This window comes from Cervus canadensis, chromosome 20 (genome assembly GCF_019320065.1).
Source record: "Cervus canadensis isolate Bull #8, Minnesota chromosome 20, ASM1932006v1, whole genome shotgun sequence".
Lineage (NCBI taxonomy): Eukaryota > Metazoa > Chordata > Mammalia > Artiodactyla > Cervidae > Cervus > Cervus canadensis.
This window is the reverse complement of record NC_057405.1, coordinates 55,277,902-55,291,949: the sequence shown is the minus strand read 5'-3', so window position 1 is coordinate 55,291,949 and position 14,048 is coordinate 55,277,902. Positions and strand designations below refer to the sequence as shown.

Genomic DNA, 14,048 nt, shown 5'->3' with positions numbered 1-14,048 from the left:
ACGGAAAACATAATTTCTCTAAAAGCATCAAGAAACATGCTTCTTCATAGTGGTTATTTTTCACGAAATATAAAATAGTTTTAACTCTAAAATTTCAGATTCAAGTTGCTTTTATAAATAATCTGAGTAACACTTCTACTTGAAATACAATCAGAGGAAAAACTAAAGGATCTAAAAAAAATCCATCAGTGAAATGGAAATGGGTCAAAGGACTAGAAAGAATGATTAAGTCTCCATTCCAATAGGTGGCCAGTTCACCAAGTGCAAGGCCATGCAGAAAACAGAATTAAACTGAGCCTCTGGGAAAGGAAAATTTTAGGTAGAAAATAATTATTCCTTAGAAAAGGCCATTTGGTTTAGTTCTATTACAGCAAACAGCACATGAAAAAGACTTTGTTTGTTTACCCTATCCCTTAACAGTGTAACATTTCTGGTTTTTCCACTGGTGTATTCTGATTGGAAGACAAGGAGCGTCCTTAATCAGTACACAACAACCTGTCTCTAAGGCTCACACTTAGGAGGGCTGAACGTTCGGTCACACTGGCCTTCTACAAATAATGGGCATCATTCACTCAGGTGATTTCTCCAAGGCTGCTCTTACAGAATAAATTGCTGACTCTATCAAAGTTCTCCAGGTTGGCAGCTGGGTGAGGTAGCTCAAGTTATTCATTAAGCAGGTTTTCCTCCTGAGTGTTTACCAAGCAGACCTCCTACTCTTAAGCTTACTTATCCAAGAATTCAAACAGAACGAATCTGTTCAGTTTATGAATCATAATGTTGGCAAAGTCTCAGCTTTCTTTAAAAAATGTGTGAATATAGGAAAACACCTTGAGCAGTTTAGATAGTCATTTTCACGTTTGCTGACTGAGAGACAGGGGCGAGTTGGTAGGTAAAGGGGGAGAGTCTTGAGTTTTATAGGGTGCCCTCCCTGTCCTGTCTGCCTATACAGACTTCATTCACCATCAAGGCACAATCCCATTTCCTCAAAAAAAAAAAAAAATCAACAGTGATTTCCTCCTCCTTTCCACACCCTCAGCCTCAGGGATGATAACAGTCATGTGGCAGTTTAATCAGATTATCACCTCATATAGTTATTTGATTTGTCGGCATCTTGGGTGCCAGACTGTGCCATAAACTGTTCAAAGGCAATATATACTGAATCACAGTTGTGGCTTTCCCCGCGTAGTTCCCAGCACACTACCATGCACAGAAGGTACTCAATAAATATTTGAAAAATCAATAAACTTAACAGCACAGTGGTCACAGTCAGTTGTTGAACTTGATCCTTCTAATGTGTCCTTTCATTTGTCAAACAGCCTCCCAGTAAAAAACACTGATCTTTCTTCATTTCAATAACAGAAAAATATTTTTCCATCTGGGAGCAAAAATATCACCAAACTTCCTAACATCATAAAGGGGAAGAAACAATCAAGATACTCGTATTAGAGATTTTTGTTTTTAAAGCTTTAGGCCAATAATGCACTAAGTTCCATAAAAGGTTCTATGAATTCTTGTAAACTCACACATGTCAAAGCTATTGGGTATATTGTACACGCTAGAGTTTGCTCCCTGTTTTCAAATTCACTGCATTTGCGTTTTAAGAATGTTCCACCTAGGAATGCTGGTGTTTATTTTGAATAAAGAATAGAATGAGCTCCAATCAAGCCACATGCTCATCTATTAGTTATGTAAATACTGAACTTACTTTTACATTCATTGAACTTAAAAGCCTTCTATTAATAGGACTTATTAATAACAACAGACTAGGGTCTGGAATGGGTCATCTTAAACCTTAATTGTGTTAACTAGTCCTTCACCATCTCCATTTCACCACCCAGGAGAAAATTCAATGCACAGACAGTTCTTCCACGAGCAAAGACTCTGAGCCCCTCAAGAGCCGCTGGGCTGGCCCAACCCAACTCTTAAGCTTACTTATCCAAGAATTCAAATAGAATGAATCTGTTCAGTTTATGAATGATAATGTTGCAAGTAGCCCCCCCCCCCCCCCCAGTTACTTACAGGGTCACTTTCGTGGTCACCGTCGACCTGCCCACACCGAAGTGGTTCCTGGGCTTCAAGCCTTCGGAGGTGTCAGAACCTCCAGCCGATCTGCCCAAGTCTCTGCTTCGGCCTCCCTCTCCCCGGCCGTCCAAGAGGTGGGGGAGCGGCCCCCTCTTGTGCTCGGGCTTGATCTCAGGCAGTAGCGAGCTGCTCTTAACTGTGAGCTCGCGGGGGATGATCCGGGCCGCCTCCTCCCCGCTTTCCTTGGCGGCCGGGTTGGGGCCGGGGTCTGGCGCCCTCTTGAGAGGGGAGTCCTTGGCCGGAGCCCGCGGGCCGCCGGCGGGCGAGGTGGGCACGGCCTCGGGGACGCGGCTTCGGCCCCTCCGCTTGGTGGGGGACGAGGCGGGCGGCGGCTGTTTGCTCCGCTCCGGCTCCCCTCGGAGCTGCCCTTTGGGGCTGGGGCTGGGCTTGGACTCGAGGCCGGCAACGGAGGCAACGCCCCCATCGGGGGCCGCCTGCGGAGGAGATTTCACTTTCTTTTCCGCACAGCCATTCTCAGCGGCCGCGTCTGGCGCCACCTCGTCCTCGAACACCGTATCGTCCCGGGGCGCGCAGTCGGGCAGCGGCGGGTCAGCGCCGGGGGAGTCGGTGGATCTCTGCGACCGCCTCCTTCTCCCAGACCTGCGGCCACTCGACCTCTTTTCCATGTCGTCGCAATCGCCGCAGTCTCCCGCCCCGGGGCTGATCACGACCGGCTCGTCCACCTGTGCCACCTCGGTCTTACTCAAGTAGATGTCCAGAGTCAGCACTTTAGCCGGGTGGGCGCGCTGGCGGGGCCGGCAGTCTTGCCCCGGGGGCTCGGCTTTGACTGGTGCTGAGCCCGCCCGGTTCTCCGCACCCTCAGCGGGCGGGTCGCCGGGCGGAGCCGATGAGTGCTCCGGGGCTTGGCTCGGCGCGCCTTGGGGTTCCGGAGAGCCTCCGTGGGCACACACGCCAGGGTTCCCGTCGGCGGGATGCTCCCCGGCGGGCGAGTCCGGCACGCCCCTCGATCCCTGGGTGGGTTCCTGCTCGCCGCCAGCTCCGGCCGAAGCGTCCTCCCCGGGACTGTGGATGAGCGCCTCTGCGTTCTCCCGCCTGGAGGAGTTCTCTAATGAGGAACGCAGCTGCTTGGCAGTGGCGGTGGCATCTGGGAAGGTCTCTCCCTCTGCCTCCAGAGGTTCTAATTGGGGTGAATCACTTTCACTGCCTTGGGGCACAGCCGCCGCTGCAGGGCTGCCGCCGCCAGGTGACCGCTTGGCGTCCGGGGGGGCCGCCTGCACGCAGCCCTCGGGGTGTTCACCCTCCGGCTCCTGGCGCTTCTCCTGCGGCGAGCCCTCCTCGCAAGCGTCTGTCGGCCTTGGTGGGCCGCCCAGAGGTTGACTCTTCTCTGTCTCTCTTTCCGGGAGTCTGGAAGAGGTTACTTCTTTGGGAGAGCCTGGTTTGGTATTTGAGCTGGTGGGACTCTCTAACCCATTTCTGCTGTTCCTTCTCCTTCCGGCCGTGAACAGAGTGCCAAGTTTTCCCAAAACTGGTTTCCTTTTGTTCTCTTCAGGTGGTTGTGCTCTGGACTGAAAAATAAAGGGATGGTAGAGACAGATGTGAGAATCCTGGTTTTCCATTTAGTATTAATAGTAAGTACATTATGGAACTACAAGCCAAAATTATAATAGGCTAGGGTTTCTAATTGAAAGTGAGAGTTGTATTTTGGCATTCATTCCAACAAAATAATTTTTTTTCACTTTTTGAATTTTTCTCAAACACTGTTTATGCTCGGCGCTACCGAAGAGGAACATTTCCTTTATCTATAGAAAGAAAATCATGAGAGAAAATTTGGAACGTCCAAATAATCACCCATGCAAAATACATAACTCCCAGTTCTTTCTCTATTTCGCTTTATACCTGTTAGTCTCTCAGTTGTGTCCGACTCTTTGTGATCCCTTGCACTGTAGCCCGCCAGGCTCCTCTGTCCATGGGATTCTCCAGGCAAGAATACTGGAGTGGGTTGCCATTCCCTTCTCCAGGGGTTCCTGGGTGTCAATATGGGGACAGGTGCTGGAGGAAGGGCAAAGGTGCAGGATGACCGCTTTTGTAGGCCCCCCGCCATGGGTCACGGAGGACAGAAGAGCGCGGGACTGTCCCACGCCGACCTCGGCCAGGGATCGGTCCCTCAGCAACCCAATGGGCTCGGGGTCCGACCTATCCATGGGAAGGGCATCACCGCCCCTCCAGCCCCGGCCACCAGCGACAGCCGCCCTGTGCCCGTCAAGGGGAAAACCCGTTCCTATTCCATGGCCTGGGGCAAAACGGCCGGCACCTGGCACTGGCGCGGGAAGCCAGGAGCGCGCTCAGAACAAATCAATAAAAGCAAGTCCGCCAATGGGCGCCCGGCGCGCCCAGAGCTGCTAGCTGAGGGGCGGGGCGGGCAGGAAGAAGAGGCGGACCGCCTGCGGGACCGAGGGAGGGAGCTCAAGCGGGAACCCACCCTGGCTCCCAGCGGAGGGAAGTCTATTCCTGGTGACAAGCCCATTGAAACCCAACCCCACACACGTCTGGCTACAATAGATTTAATATTAAGATTACCTCTTCCACCTGAAACCCAGGAGCTAGCTTGAGCCCCACCTTTTCTGAAAGGTGAACACGCAGGGCAGTTTTTACAATACTGACTGTTTACAAAAGAGGTTCCTGAATCACTCTCTAAAGCTTGCTCCATTTCATTTGAAGTATATGCAGCCAGTGGACTTTGGAGATGGTGGTGAACAGGAAAGACTAAGATAAAGCATGGAATTAACAGGGTCCACAGGCACTTACTGAGACAGCCCTGTTACCATCTGCTGTGCTGTGCTTAGTCATTCATTCGTGTCTGACTCTCTGCGACCCCATGGACTGTAGCCCGCCAGGCTCCTCGATCCATGGAATTCTCCAGGCAAGAATACTGGAGTGGGTTGCCATTCCCTTCTCCAGGGGATCTTCCCGACCCAGGGATCAAACCCGGGTCTCCTGCATTGCAGACAGATTCTTTACTGAGACGCCAGGGAAGCCCCCTGTTACTGTAACATCATATAATTCTGTAACAGCAATGTGAGGTGCTTGTTACCCTACAGCCGAAAGGAGGAAAGGTCCGAGCTGAGAGACTTCAGGTATGTTACGTGTAGGGGCAATATCAGGATTCAAGCCCAGGTCCTCATCTTCCAACCCCAGCTAGAGGACATGATGGTGCAATAGGCACCCCTGAGCCAGAGTTAGCCCAGGGGAGTAGATTGCAGACCACACTTTCCCAGAATTGGCTCATGAGGAAGTGCTTCTGAATCAGATTTACTGACAAACCCCAGAGGTGATTCTTCAGGCTGGAGAAGCACCTGGTGGGAACTTTGGAACTAAACAGCTGCAATGTGAGAAGATGGACAGTGGCATGTTGTGGCCACAGAGAGATTTTGTGATTGAGTTGATATGCTTTTAAAATCTAACCAAATTGATTAATAATTCAATTATTCAGTGGTTAGATAAACAACATAGGAAGAATTCACAGTGTAATTTAAGGAAAAAAAGAACATTAAAATATTTGTTTCTTAAGGAATATGTTTGGACTCTTTTACTATGTGTCAAAGGTATTACATGATTTTTAAACATAATAAATCCTTCCTTATGTGCTAGACTTGCTAAGTGATTTATATAGATTCTTCTCAGAGATAGTCCTTAAGAAAGGTAGCGTTTTTATGCTCATTTGCCAAGGTTTCTTATCCCTGCTAAGGTCCCACAGTCAGTAGTCTTTTTAACTCTGTAAATGGAGCTCTTTGTCTCTGGTGCCTGGACAGGCCTTTAAACATATCCTATGGACTTCCCTGATAGCTCAGGTGGTAAAGAATCCACCCACAATACAGGAGACCCCAGTTCAATTCCTGGGTCAGGAAGATCCACTGGAGAAGGGATAGGCTACCCACCCCAGTATTCTGGCCTGGAGAATTCCATGTTCTGTATAGAACATGGGGTCGCAAAGAGTCGGACACAACTGAGCGACTTTCACTTTTCATGGACTTCCCTGGTGGCTCACAGTAAAGAATCCGTCTGCAATGCAGGAGACCTGGGTTCGATCCCTGGGTTGGGAAGATCCCTTGGAGGAGGGCGTGGCAACCCACTCTAGTATTCTTGCCTGGAGAATCCTCATGGACAGAGGAGGGCTACTGGTGGGCTACAGTCCATGGGGTCGAAAAGAGTCGGACACGACTGAGCAACTAAAACACAGCACAAAGAGGTAGCCAGGAAGAGGTTTGAGTCTCACTGGCTTAATTCTAGCCCAGGTCCAAAGAAAACTAGCGTACAAATTATTCTGTCCTGCCAATGATGTTGCAATCAATCCATTTTTCCCATACAGTTGAAAGGTGTCTGATCAGCAGTCTTCTCTGTTCAGTACATTTTTTTTTTTTTTTCATTTTTGGCTATAGCTGCTTTTTACAAAATCAATTGTTCTTTGTAACTTGGTCTCATCAACTACTCGACTCCTCCTTCCCCCAGAGGAGCAGCCAGTTTGTCAACTGTCAAGCTGCTCTGTTTATTGAACGTACTTGAATTCTAAACTTTTGACATGAAGGTTCACAATAGCTTCATTCATAATAATAAACTGAAAACAACTTAAATGTCTATCAGCCAGTGAAAGGATAAACTAATTGTGGCACACCTGGACACAGAATGCTACTCAGCAATAAAAGGGACCGAACTTTAAAAACATGTGATGACATGGATGAATCTCATTAGCATTATGCTAACTGGAAGAGGCCAGACTCAAAAGGTATAGAATGGTTCCATTTACATAACATTCTAGGCAATGTCTAGGCAAATCCAATCTATAATCATAGAAAGTACCAAGAAATCAAAAGTTGTCTGAGGGTGGGGTGGGCAAGGAGGTATGACTGGAAACAGGCACAAAGGAACTCCCGGGATAAGGGCAGTGGTCTCTATCTTGATTGTGGTGATGGTTACACATGTGCACATATCTTTCAAAACTCAAACTGTATACTTTTCATATGTAAATTATCTTAATGTTGTTGACTTAAAAATGAAGCTTTTTCCCTGGGAAGTAAAGAGCAGGAACAGGGTCCATCTGGCTCAGGGGCACATTTCATAGTTCTTAATCAAATGGGGCCTCAAGTTGTTTCAAAAGCTACTTCTTTATTTGCAGGGGAATGCTGTCTTCCCCCAAGGGGCCCTGCATCTCCAGCATCAGATCTCTATGCAGGATCTTCTGAGAAGAGTGCAGAGTGAATCATTCCTCCTAAGTTAACAGTTACATCTTTCAGGAACAAACACCTCTTCTTAAAATAGGACACACGTTTGTTTTCAGCCAGGGGTTATTTTACCCCAGTGTTCATGGAGGAAGAATGAGTATGGTAGATAGAAGACAAAATGCGATGTCCTGGGAATTGTCTAGAGAGTAGTGCTTCCTTAAGTAGGAGCCTTTGCACCTAGAGTCCTAAACCTACAGAACGGGAGGCCAGGGACCCAGCATCTTCCGCCTCGACCTTGATGGTCACCTGTTACGAAGGGAAATGCTTTGCAAAGAGGCCATGGGAGTCCATCAGACTCCTTCCTGCTTCCACAGGGCTCTCTTCCTCACTTAGAGGCCTGAGCATTCTCAGACTGTAGCAGAGCCTTGCAATCCTGCAGCCTCCTTTGGAGAGCTTTTTACTCTGTCCTTTCTGCCCACCTGCCTGTGCCCTTGGACTCCTCCTGCCACCCTTGCCCTACTGGGATGAGCACAGTTTACAAGAGCACAGTTTACAAAAGCACAGTGTTAGAAATGGTCCATGGACTGTGTGCCGGGATCTGTTTTAGTGTTCTTGTTGGCAAACATTACCTGTGGCTCATCAGGAGGGGTGTGTGTCTGCAGGGAGACTGCAGTGCTGTTCTCTGATTCTCAACCTTCTTGGTATGGCAGCACCTGTCATCAGCAGCTGCCACTAAATAAAAGCTACATTGTATTGTTACACATAATTTCAGAGATCTCTATCTCCTCACTGGTGGGGAACCAAAAGTCAGTAGATACAGGATACATTGTTAATATGCCAAAATGTCCGGACATACAGGCAAAATAGTTTGTTGCTTTCTTATTTTTTGCAGATTACCTTGAAGGCATTGCTTTAAATTTAGAAGTGTTTCACCTGAAATCAAACTTACATCACTAGTGTATTTTTAAATATTATACAGAATGCTGTGGGCAATTAGCAATTTGAGTCTGAAACTCAGAAGCATTCAGTTTATGGAAAGTTACAATCTCTAGAAATATTACCTAATTTTTAAATTTTGTAGGGGACAAAAGCTGACACAGACAGTAATTTTCTTTGATCCCAGTTACTGGTGCAGAGCCTGCAGTATCTTATCTGCCAGTCCCCAATCCCATGGACAGAGGAGCCTGCCGGACTACAGTCCATAGGGTCACAGGACTGAGCATGCATGCATGTACCTGAAACCATGTTTGAAGGTTGAAGAAAAATATGTTGAGCATATTATTTGAAAATGTAGCTAATACATTATACTGTTTGAAAATGTCATATATTTCCCACCTTTTCCTTGCCCAGTGGAATAGCTCCTTTTGCAAGAGAAAGATCTAATTGTATTCCCAACACCTAGCACAGGGATTTACAGTAGAGGCGGACATAAACTATTTGATGCTACTAAAGAATTAGTAACATCCCCCTCCCTTCCAAAAGGGAGTCACCAACACCCTTGCAACAACAATAAACATAGTCGGGTCTAAACAAAACAAGAACAGAATGGAAACCTTTTTCTGCACAAGACTCAGTCTGGTCAAGAATGTGCAGCTCTGTTCTGTCCATGTGAGGATTCTGCCCAGTGATGCAGAATGACTGCTGGCACACAAACTTGAATTTCTTCAGGTTTACTGCTGGCTCCCAGCCGGCGTCTGACTTGATCGAGATCTTTTTACATGTATTCACATGTGCCTCCTGCTAAAATGTGGTCAGTGATGTACACAAGTAACTTTTTTTGGGGAAAACACTGTGATTCCCTATGAGCTCACTTTGTTGATCCTGAAAGATATTTTAGCTCTTTAACTCCAGTTCAGCCATGAGGAGAGTGAATCAATGGTCATTATCATGAAAGATAAAACTGGCCTTGTCACTTTGATAATATTTTAGGTTCACAGCACATGTGTGTATGTGTTTGCATTGGCAAGGTACTTTTTCTCTGCATAGGTTTTGTAAAAACAGCCTTAGTCGTGTCGCTTAAAAAATATGGGAATTTAAACCACTTCACCCACCAACTTTTAAATGTAAAAACAAGGGTTAGAAAATTCTGTTCAATAAAAGCAAGAGATACTTTTGAACCTTGTGACCAGTAAAGAACAAAAATGAGGAGTGGGGAAGGAGGAGAAAAAAGAAATAGTCAAAGCTGATTCAGCTATAGAAAATCTGACGTTGAATTAGGTTACAAGACAAAGAAACATGAAGCTCCACTCTCTGTTCTGAGATGACCTAGATGGGTGGGATGAGTGGGAGGGAGGTCCAAGAGGGAGGAGATATGTGTGTACATATAGCTGATTCACTTCTTTGTACAATGGCAAGCATTGTACGACATGTAAAGCAATCATTCTCCTGGGGGGTGGAAATCTGCTCTCCTCTTCATCACTCTATCTTTTTGATAACACTTATGCTAATATATATGGCCCATTCTAAATAACAGAACACACTCACACAAAATGCAAAGGAAGACATGTTCACATGGTACACCTTGATCTATTAAACACTGAAACTTTTCATTTTATCTTTTAAAATATTTTTTCATAGGCTATCAAGTTTCCTCTCTTATAGTATACTAAATATAATTAAGCTACAGCTTAAGGGTTCTGGAGACCAAACTATGGACCCCTGTTACTATATTTGCACTATAATAGTGATTTCTTCCATGGCTGATACGACTGTAGACTAAGGTTTGCACTAAATGACCCACAGACTATAATACTGTTTAGTCATAAGCAGGGCTCTTTCAAAAAGGCATAGAAAGTTACTGCATTCAGTTTTGATCTATGTACAATTTCATATGATGCAACCAACAATACACTGCATCAGAACTTCAGAGCCTCTAGCTGCTCCCCAGTCTCTTGGGGTGCAGTGCTTACCTGCCCCTGTGCATTTCCAACATTTGTCAGCATACCAGTGCCCACCCCATATTTGCTGCTCACCACTGTTCTCCTTGGTTTTTCTTTAATGTCTCTGTCCTTTCAACTTCATGTGACACATACTTTTCTACTTACAACCTCAACATATTTATTTTTTCTAATGATGTCACTTCAAAACAAATGACAATCATATCCTGTTGTATATTAATAGAATTATAGGTATACTATTGTGTAAAAGAATAGGAGCAGACTTTTTTTTTTAAACTTCCAGGTTTAACAGTCCTGAAAAATGTTCTGAAAAAGACACATTACTGAATATAAAAGTCATAATTCAGGAAACGGTTGCAAGTTCATTACTCCAAAAGTATTTTCCACCCTTTCAGAGGGTTTGAAGAAGTAAAGAGTTTCGTTTAAAAAGTTACTCCCAGTTTCAGCTAAGAATTGTCCTTAGGTCATTTACTATTTGTCAGAAACAAAGTGAAACCTGGTTGTTTAAAGCCACTGACACATTTAATGAGAAAGGAAGGTAAGATCTTAAAGTGTGTGTGTATCTTACTCATTCATTCCACTAGTAATTATTGAGAATCTGCCTTTTGCCAGATTTTCTTCTTAATCTTAAAGAAGCAAACCATAGTCTAAAACATCTAGATAATATTCCTAAGCCATGAGTCAGGCTTTTTAAAGTTAGCTCAGTAACTTTTCTCATTTGAGTTGATAGTATATTAGCTCAGATGGTAAAGAATCTGCCTGCAGTGCAAGAGATCAAAGTTTGATCCCTGGGTCGGGAAGTTCCCCTCGAGAAGAAAATGGCAACCCATTCCAGTATTCTTGCCTGGAAAATTCCATGGACAGAGGACTCTGGCAGACTAAGGTCCATCGGGTCAAAAGAGTTGGACACAACTGAGAAGCTAACAGGTTCACTTTCAGGAAAACAAGATTCCATTTCCTAGAACATGACTTGCGAAGTGAAAGTCACTCAGTTGTGTCTAACTCGTTGCAACCCCATGGACTGTACCCCATGGATTATATAGTCCATGGAATTCTCCAGGCCAGAATATTGGAGTGAGTAGCCTTCCCCTTCTCCAGGAAATCTTCCCAACCCAGGGATCGAACCCAGGTCTTCCACTTTGCAGGCAGATTCTTTACCAGCTGAGCCACAAGGGAAGTCCAGAATATGACTAAGGTACCACTTTAAGTTCGTACTGACCACACAGAGTATGTTACACTTCTGTGACATGCTTCTGCCTGGACCCTGCAATATAACAATGGTGGGGATCGAACTCTCACTTATGATGGAGTACTGGCTGTAGAATCAGGTACCTCTGTAAACAGCAGGCACTTCTGTTTATGTGCCTTTCCTCACCCTTCTCTGTGCCTCAGGCCTTTGACCATGAGGAATATAGAGACAGACTCCTTTACTCTTTGACTTCGGTAGGTTCAGCCTTTAAAAGGCACTGACAGGAGATCAAAGGGAAGGACTAGAGTGAAGTCAAGCTGTTTTCTTCCCACCTCTCCCTCTCCTGGGTAGGCTCTGGGTTGGGTGTGGTCCAGCCTGACCAAGGTCTCTGTCAGGAACCACCTCTGCAGATACACTCTGTTTTCAGATCCCAGGAATTGCTTCCTCCTCTCGCCCCTCTAGCCCCGCGATGGAAAGGGTCTCTGCGGCGCTGGCCCAGCAGTGCTTCGCCATCCTTTGCTTGGTGTGGAACCGGGGTGGGGGAGCGCATGAAGCATATGATTTTGAGAGCTTTCTTTAAGAAGATGACATAATATTGGATTACAGATTTGGGGACAGAGACTTGGAAGAGGGCTTGCAAGGGAAGAAACCGTGGTCTCCTTAAAACTCTGCCACACTTTGTATGCAGCCTCTCTTGCTTTACTCAATCTGGTTAGGTTGAATGTGCCTGCCTTTCCCCATGTGGGGATCCTGACTAATAATTACTACATGTTCAACCATGAGTAACAGATAGCTCACAATGCTTCTCTCTGTGTAAACTGAACAGCTTCCTGAATATTTTCTTTTTCTCTATCATGCTGAATTAATTTGCTTTACAGTAGAGACGTATAATCCTAATTTGGTGAATATTTTTCCCAAATGTGTATAATGTATAACTTACAGAAGATATGGGAATTTGAAACGGATAGCAATTGTTTCTTGCTACCTCCTGGATTGTGCACATATCTTGATTGAAAGTGAAAGTCGCTCAGTTGTGTGTGACTCTTTGCAATCCCATAGACTGTATAGTACATGGAATTCTCCAGGCCAGAATACTGGAGTGGGTAGCCTTTCCCTTCTCCAGGGGATCTTCCCAACCTAGGAATCAAACCCAGATCTCCCGCATTGCAGGTGGATTCTTTACCAGCTGAGCCACAAGGGAAGCCCAAGAACACTGGAGTGGGCAGCCTATTCCTTCTCCAGTGGATCTTCCCAACCCAGGAATCGAACCAGGGTCTCCTGCTTTGCAGGCAGATTCTTTACCAACTGAGCTATGAGGGAAGCCCCATATCTTGATTAGTGTATAATCAAATCACTGGCTAACTAGTTCCAAACTGGAGTAAAGAAGCTTAGCCAAACTGAAAAATGGAAATGTGTATTATCAAATTAGTTCCTTTCTTATTGACTCAGAACCAAGAAAGCATATCCTCAGGTTCTTTATGTATTTTAAAAAAAGAATGACTTGTACAATCAGATCAGAGATCAAGAATAAGTACTTTAAAACACTAGAAAACCATCAGTGTACTGCAGAATGCAAGCACTCAACTCCCAAGGGCTAACTTCTCGTTAGGTCATTCATGTATGGATGATGTGATGAGGGGGATAGAGATATTGGGGAGACGAGGGTGAGGCAACCAAGGAGAGACTGACACAGCATGCCTGCCTCTACCAGGAACACTGGTAGCCAAGCCCACCATGGTGGCTGGGACCAGGAGGAGGGAAGGAACTCAGAGCATAGCTCCATAAAGAATGAAGAAGCCTTTCCCACTCAGCACTGTTGACTCCAGGTTGCCTCTGAGACTTCTAGTGACCTTGAAACCTCATAACCTGAGGTTATTGTAACCACACTTAAAAGTATGGCAGAAAATAGACTTATTCCTAGAAAATAAATTTATCTTTCCAGTTCATATGTACTTCCCAGAAATATCTCAGTTTTCTGCAATTTCTAGTGAGAATTATTGACTTCCTGGTAATTCATTTCAAATTAAGAAGCAAAATGCATGCTTTCATGAAAAGAACTCAGGAATACTACTAAACAGGGATCAAATAATTTACCTTCTCAAAAATTCCTCTTGTGTCATTGAGGATATTGAGAAATTCACATGAAGTGATACATGCGAACATGTTTTGAAAAACACCAAGTGCCTAAGAAAGTGATGGCTGCCATAATTAATAGCCTGATATTTTGCTGATGTTTCATAATCCAAATTTAAATTATAGTAGCTGAGTAGATAACAGGATTAATTTATGATTCTCAGTGAGATGGAGATGAAAATAGAATATGACAGACAAGCAGGACTGGGCATATCATTGCTTATAAGCACTTGTCTTCAATGTGTCATGGCCAGAGTAAAGAAAAACTGAAGTCTGCCCTCTCCTATAAACATTATCCTTTCCAGATCATAATGTACAGGAGATACGCAACTAGGTAGCGTGAACACCTCTCGATCACTCTATGTAAATAAGCACCTCACTTCCTATAACCTTATGCTCCTTCACTTTTCTTCATAGCACTTATTATTACCTGAACTGAACGTACTTAGTATTTATTTGTTTACTTCATTGTCTGTCTTTCCTCACAGAATGTATACGTTTCATGAAAATAAGAATGTAGCTTTGTTCACCACTATGTCCCTATTCCTTCCTCGATGTAGGGAACCCATA

General features: G+C 45.0%; 1 protein-coding gene across 2 annotated transcripts in view; it reads right to left on the bottom strand.

The window, feature by feature from the left end:
• CRYBG1 (crystallin beta-gamma domain containing 1) overlaps positions 1–14,048 on the bottom strand; it is a 224,479-nt gene that overhangs the window by 51,116 nt on the left and 159,315 nt on the right. For both annotated transcript variants that reach the window (XM_043438949.1, XM_043438951.1), the window contains one exon: positions 2,020–3,608. In XM_043438949.1, coding sequence (XP_043294884.1) covers positions 2,020–3,608 — 1,589 coding nt within the window. The remainder of the gene's footprint in view (positions 1–2,019; positions 3,609–14,048) is intronic.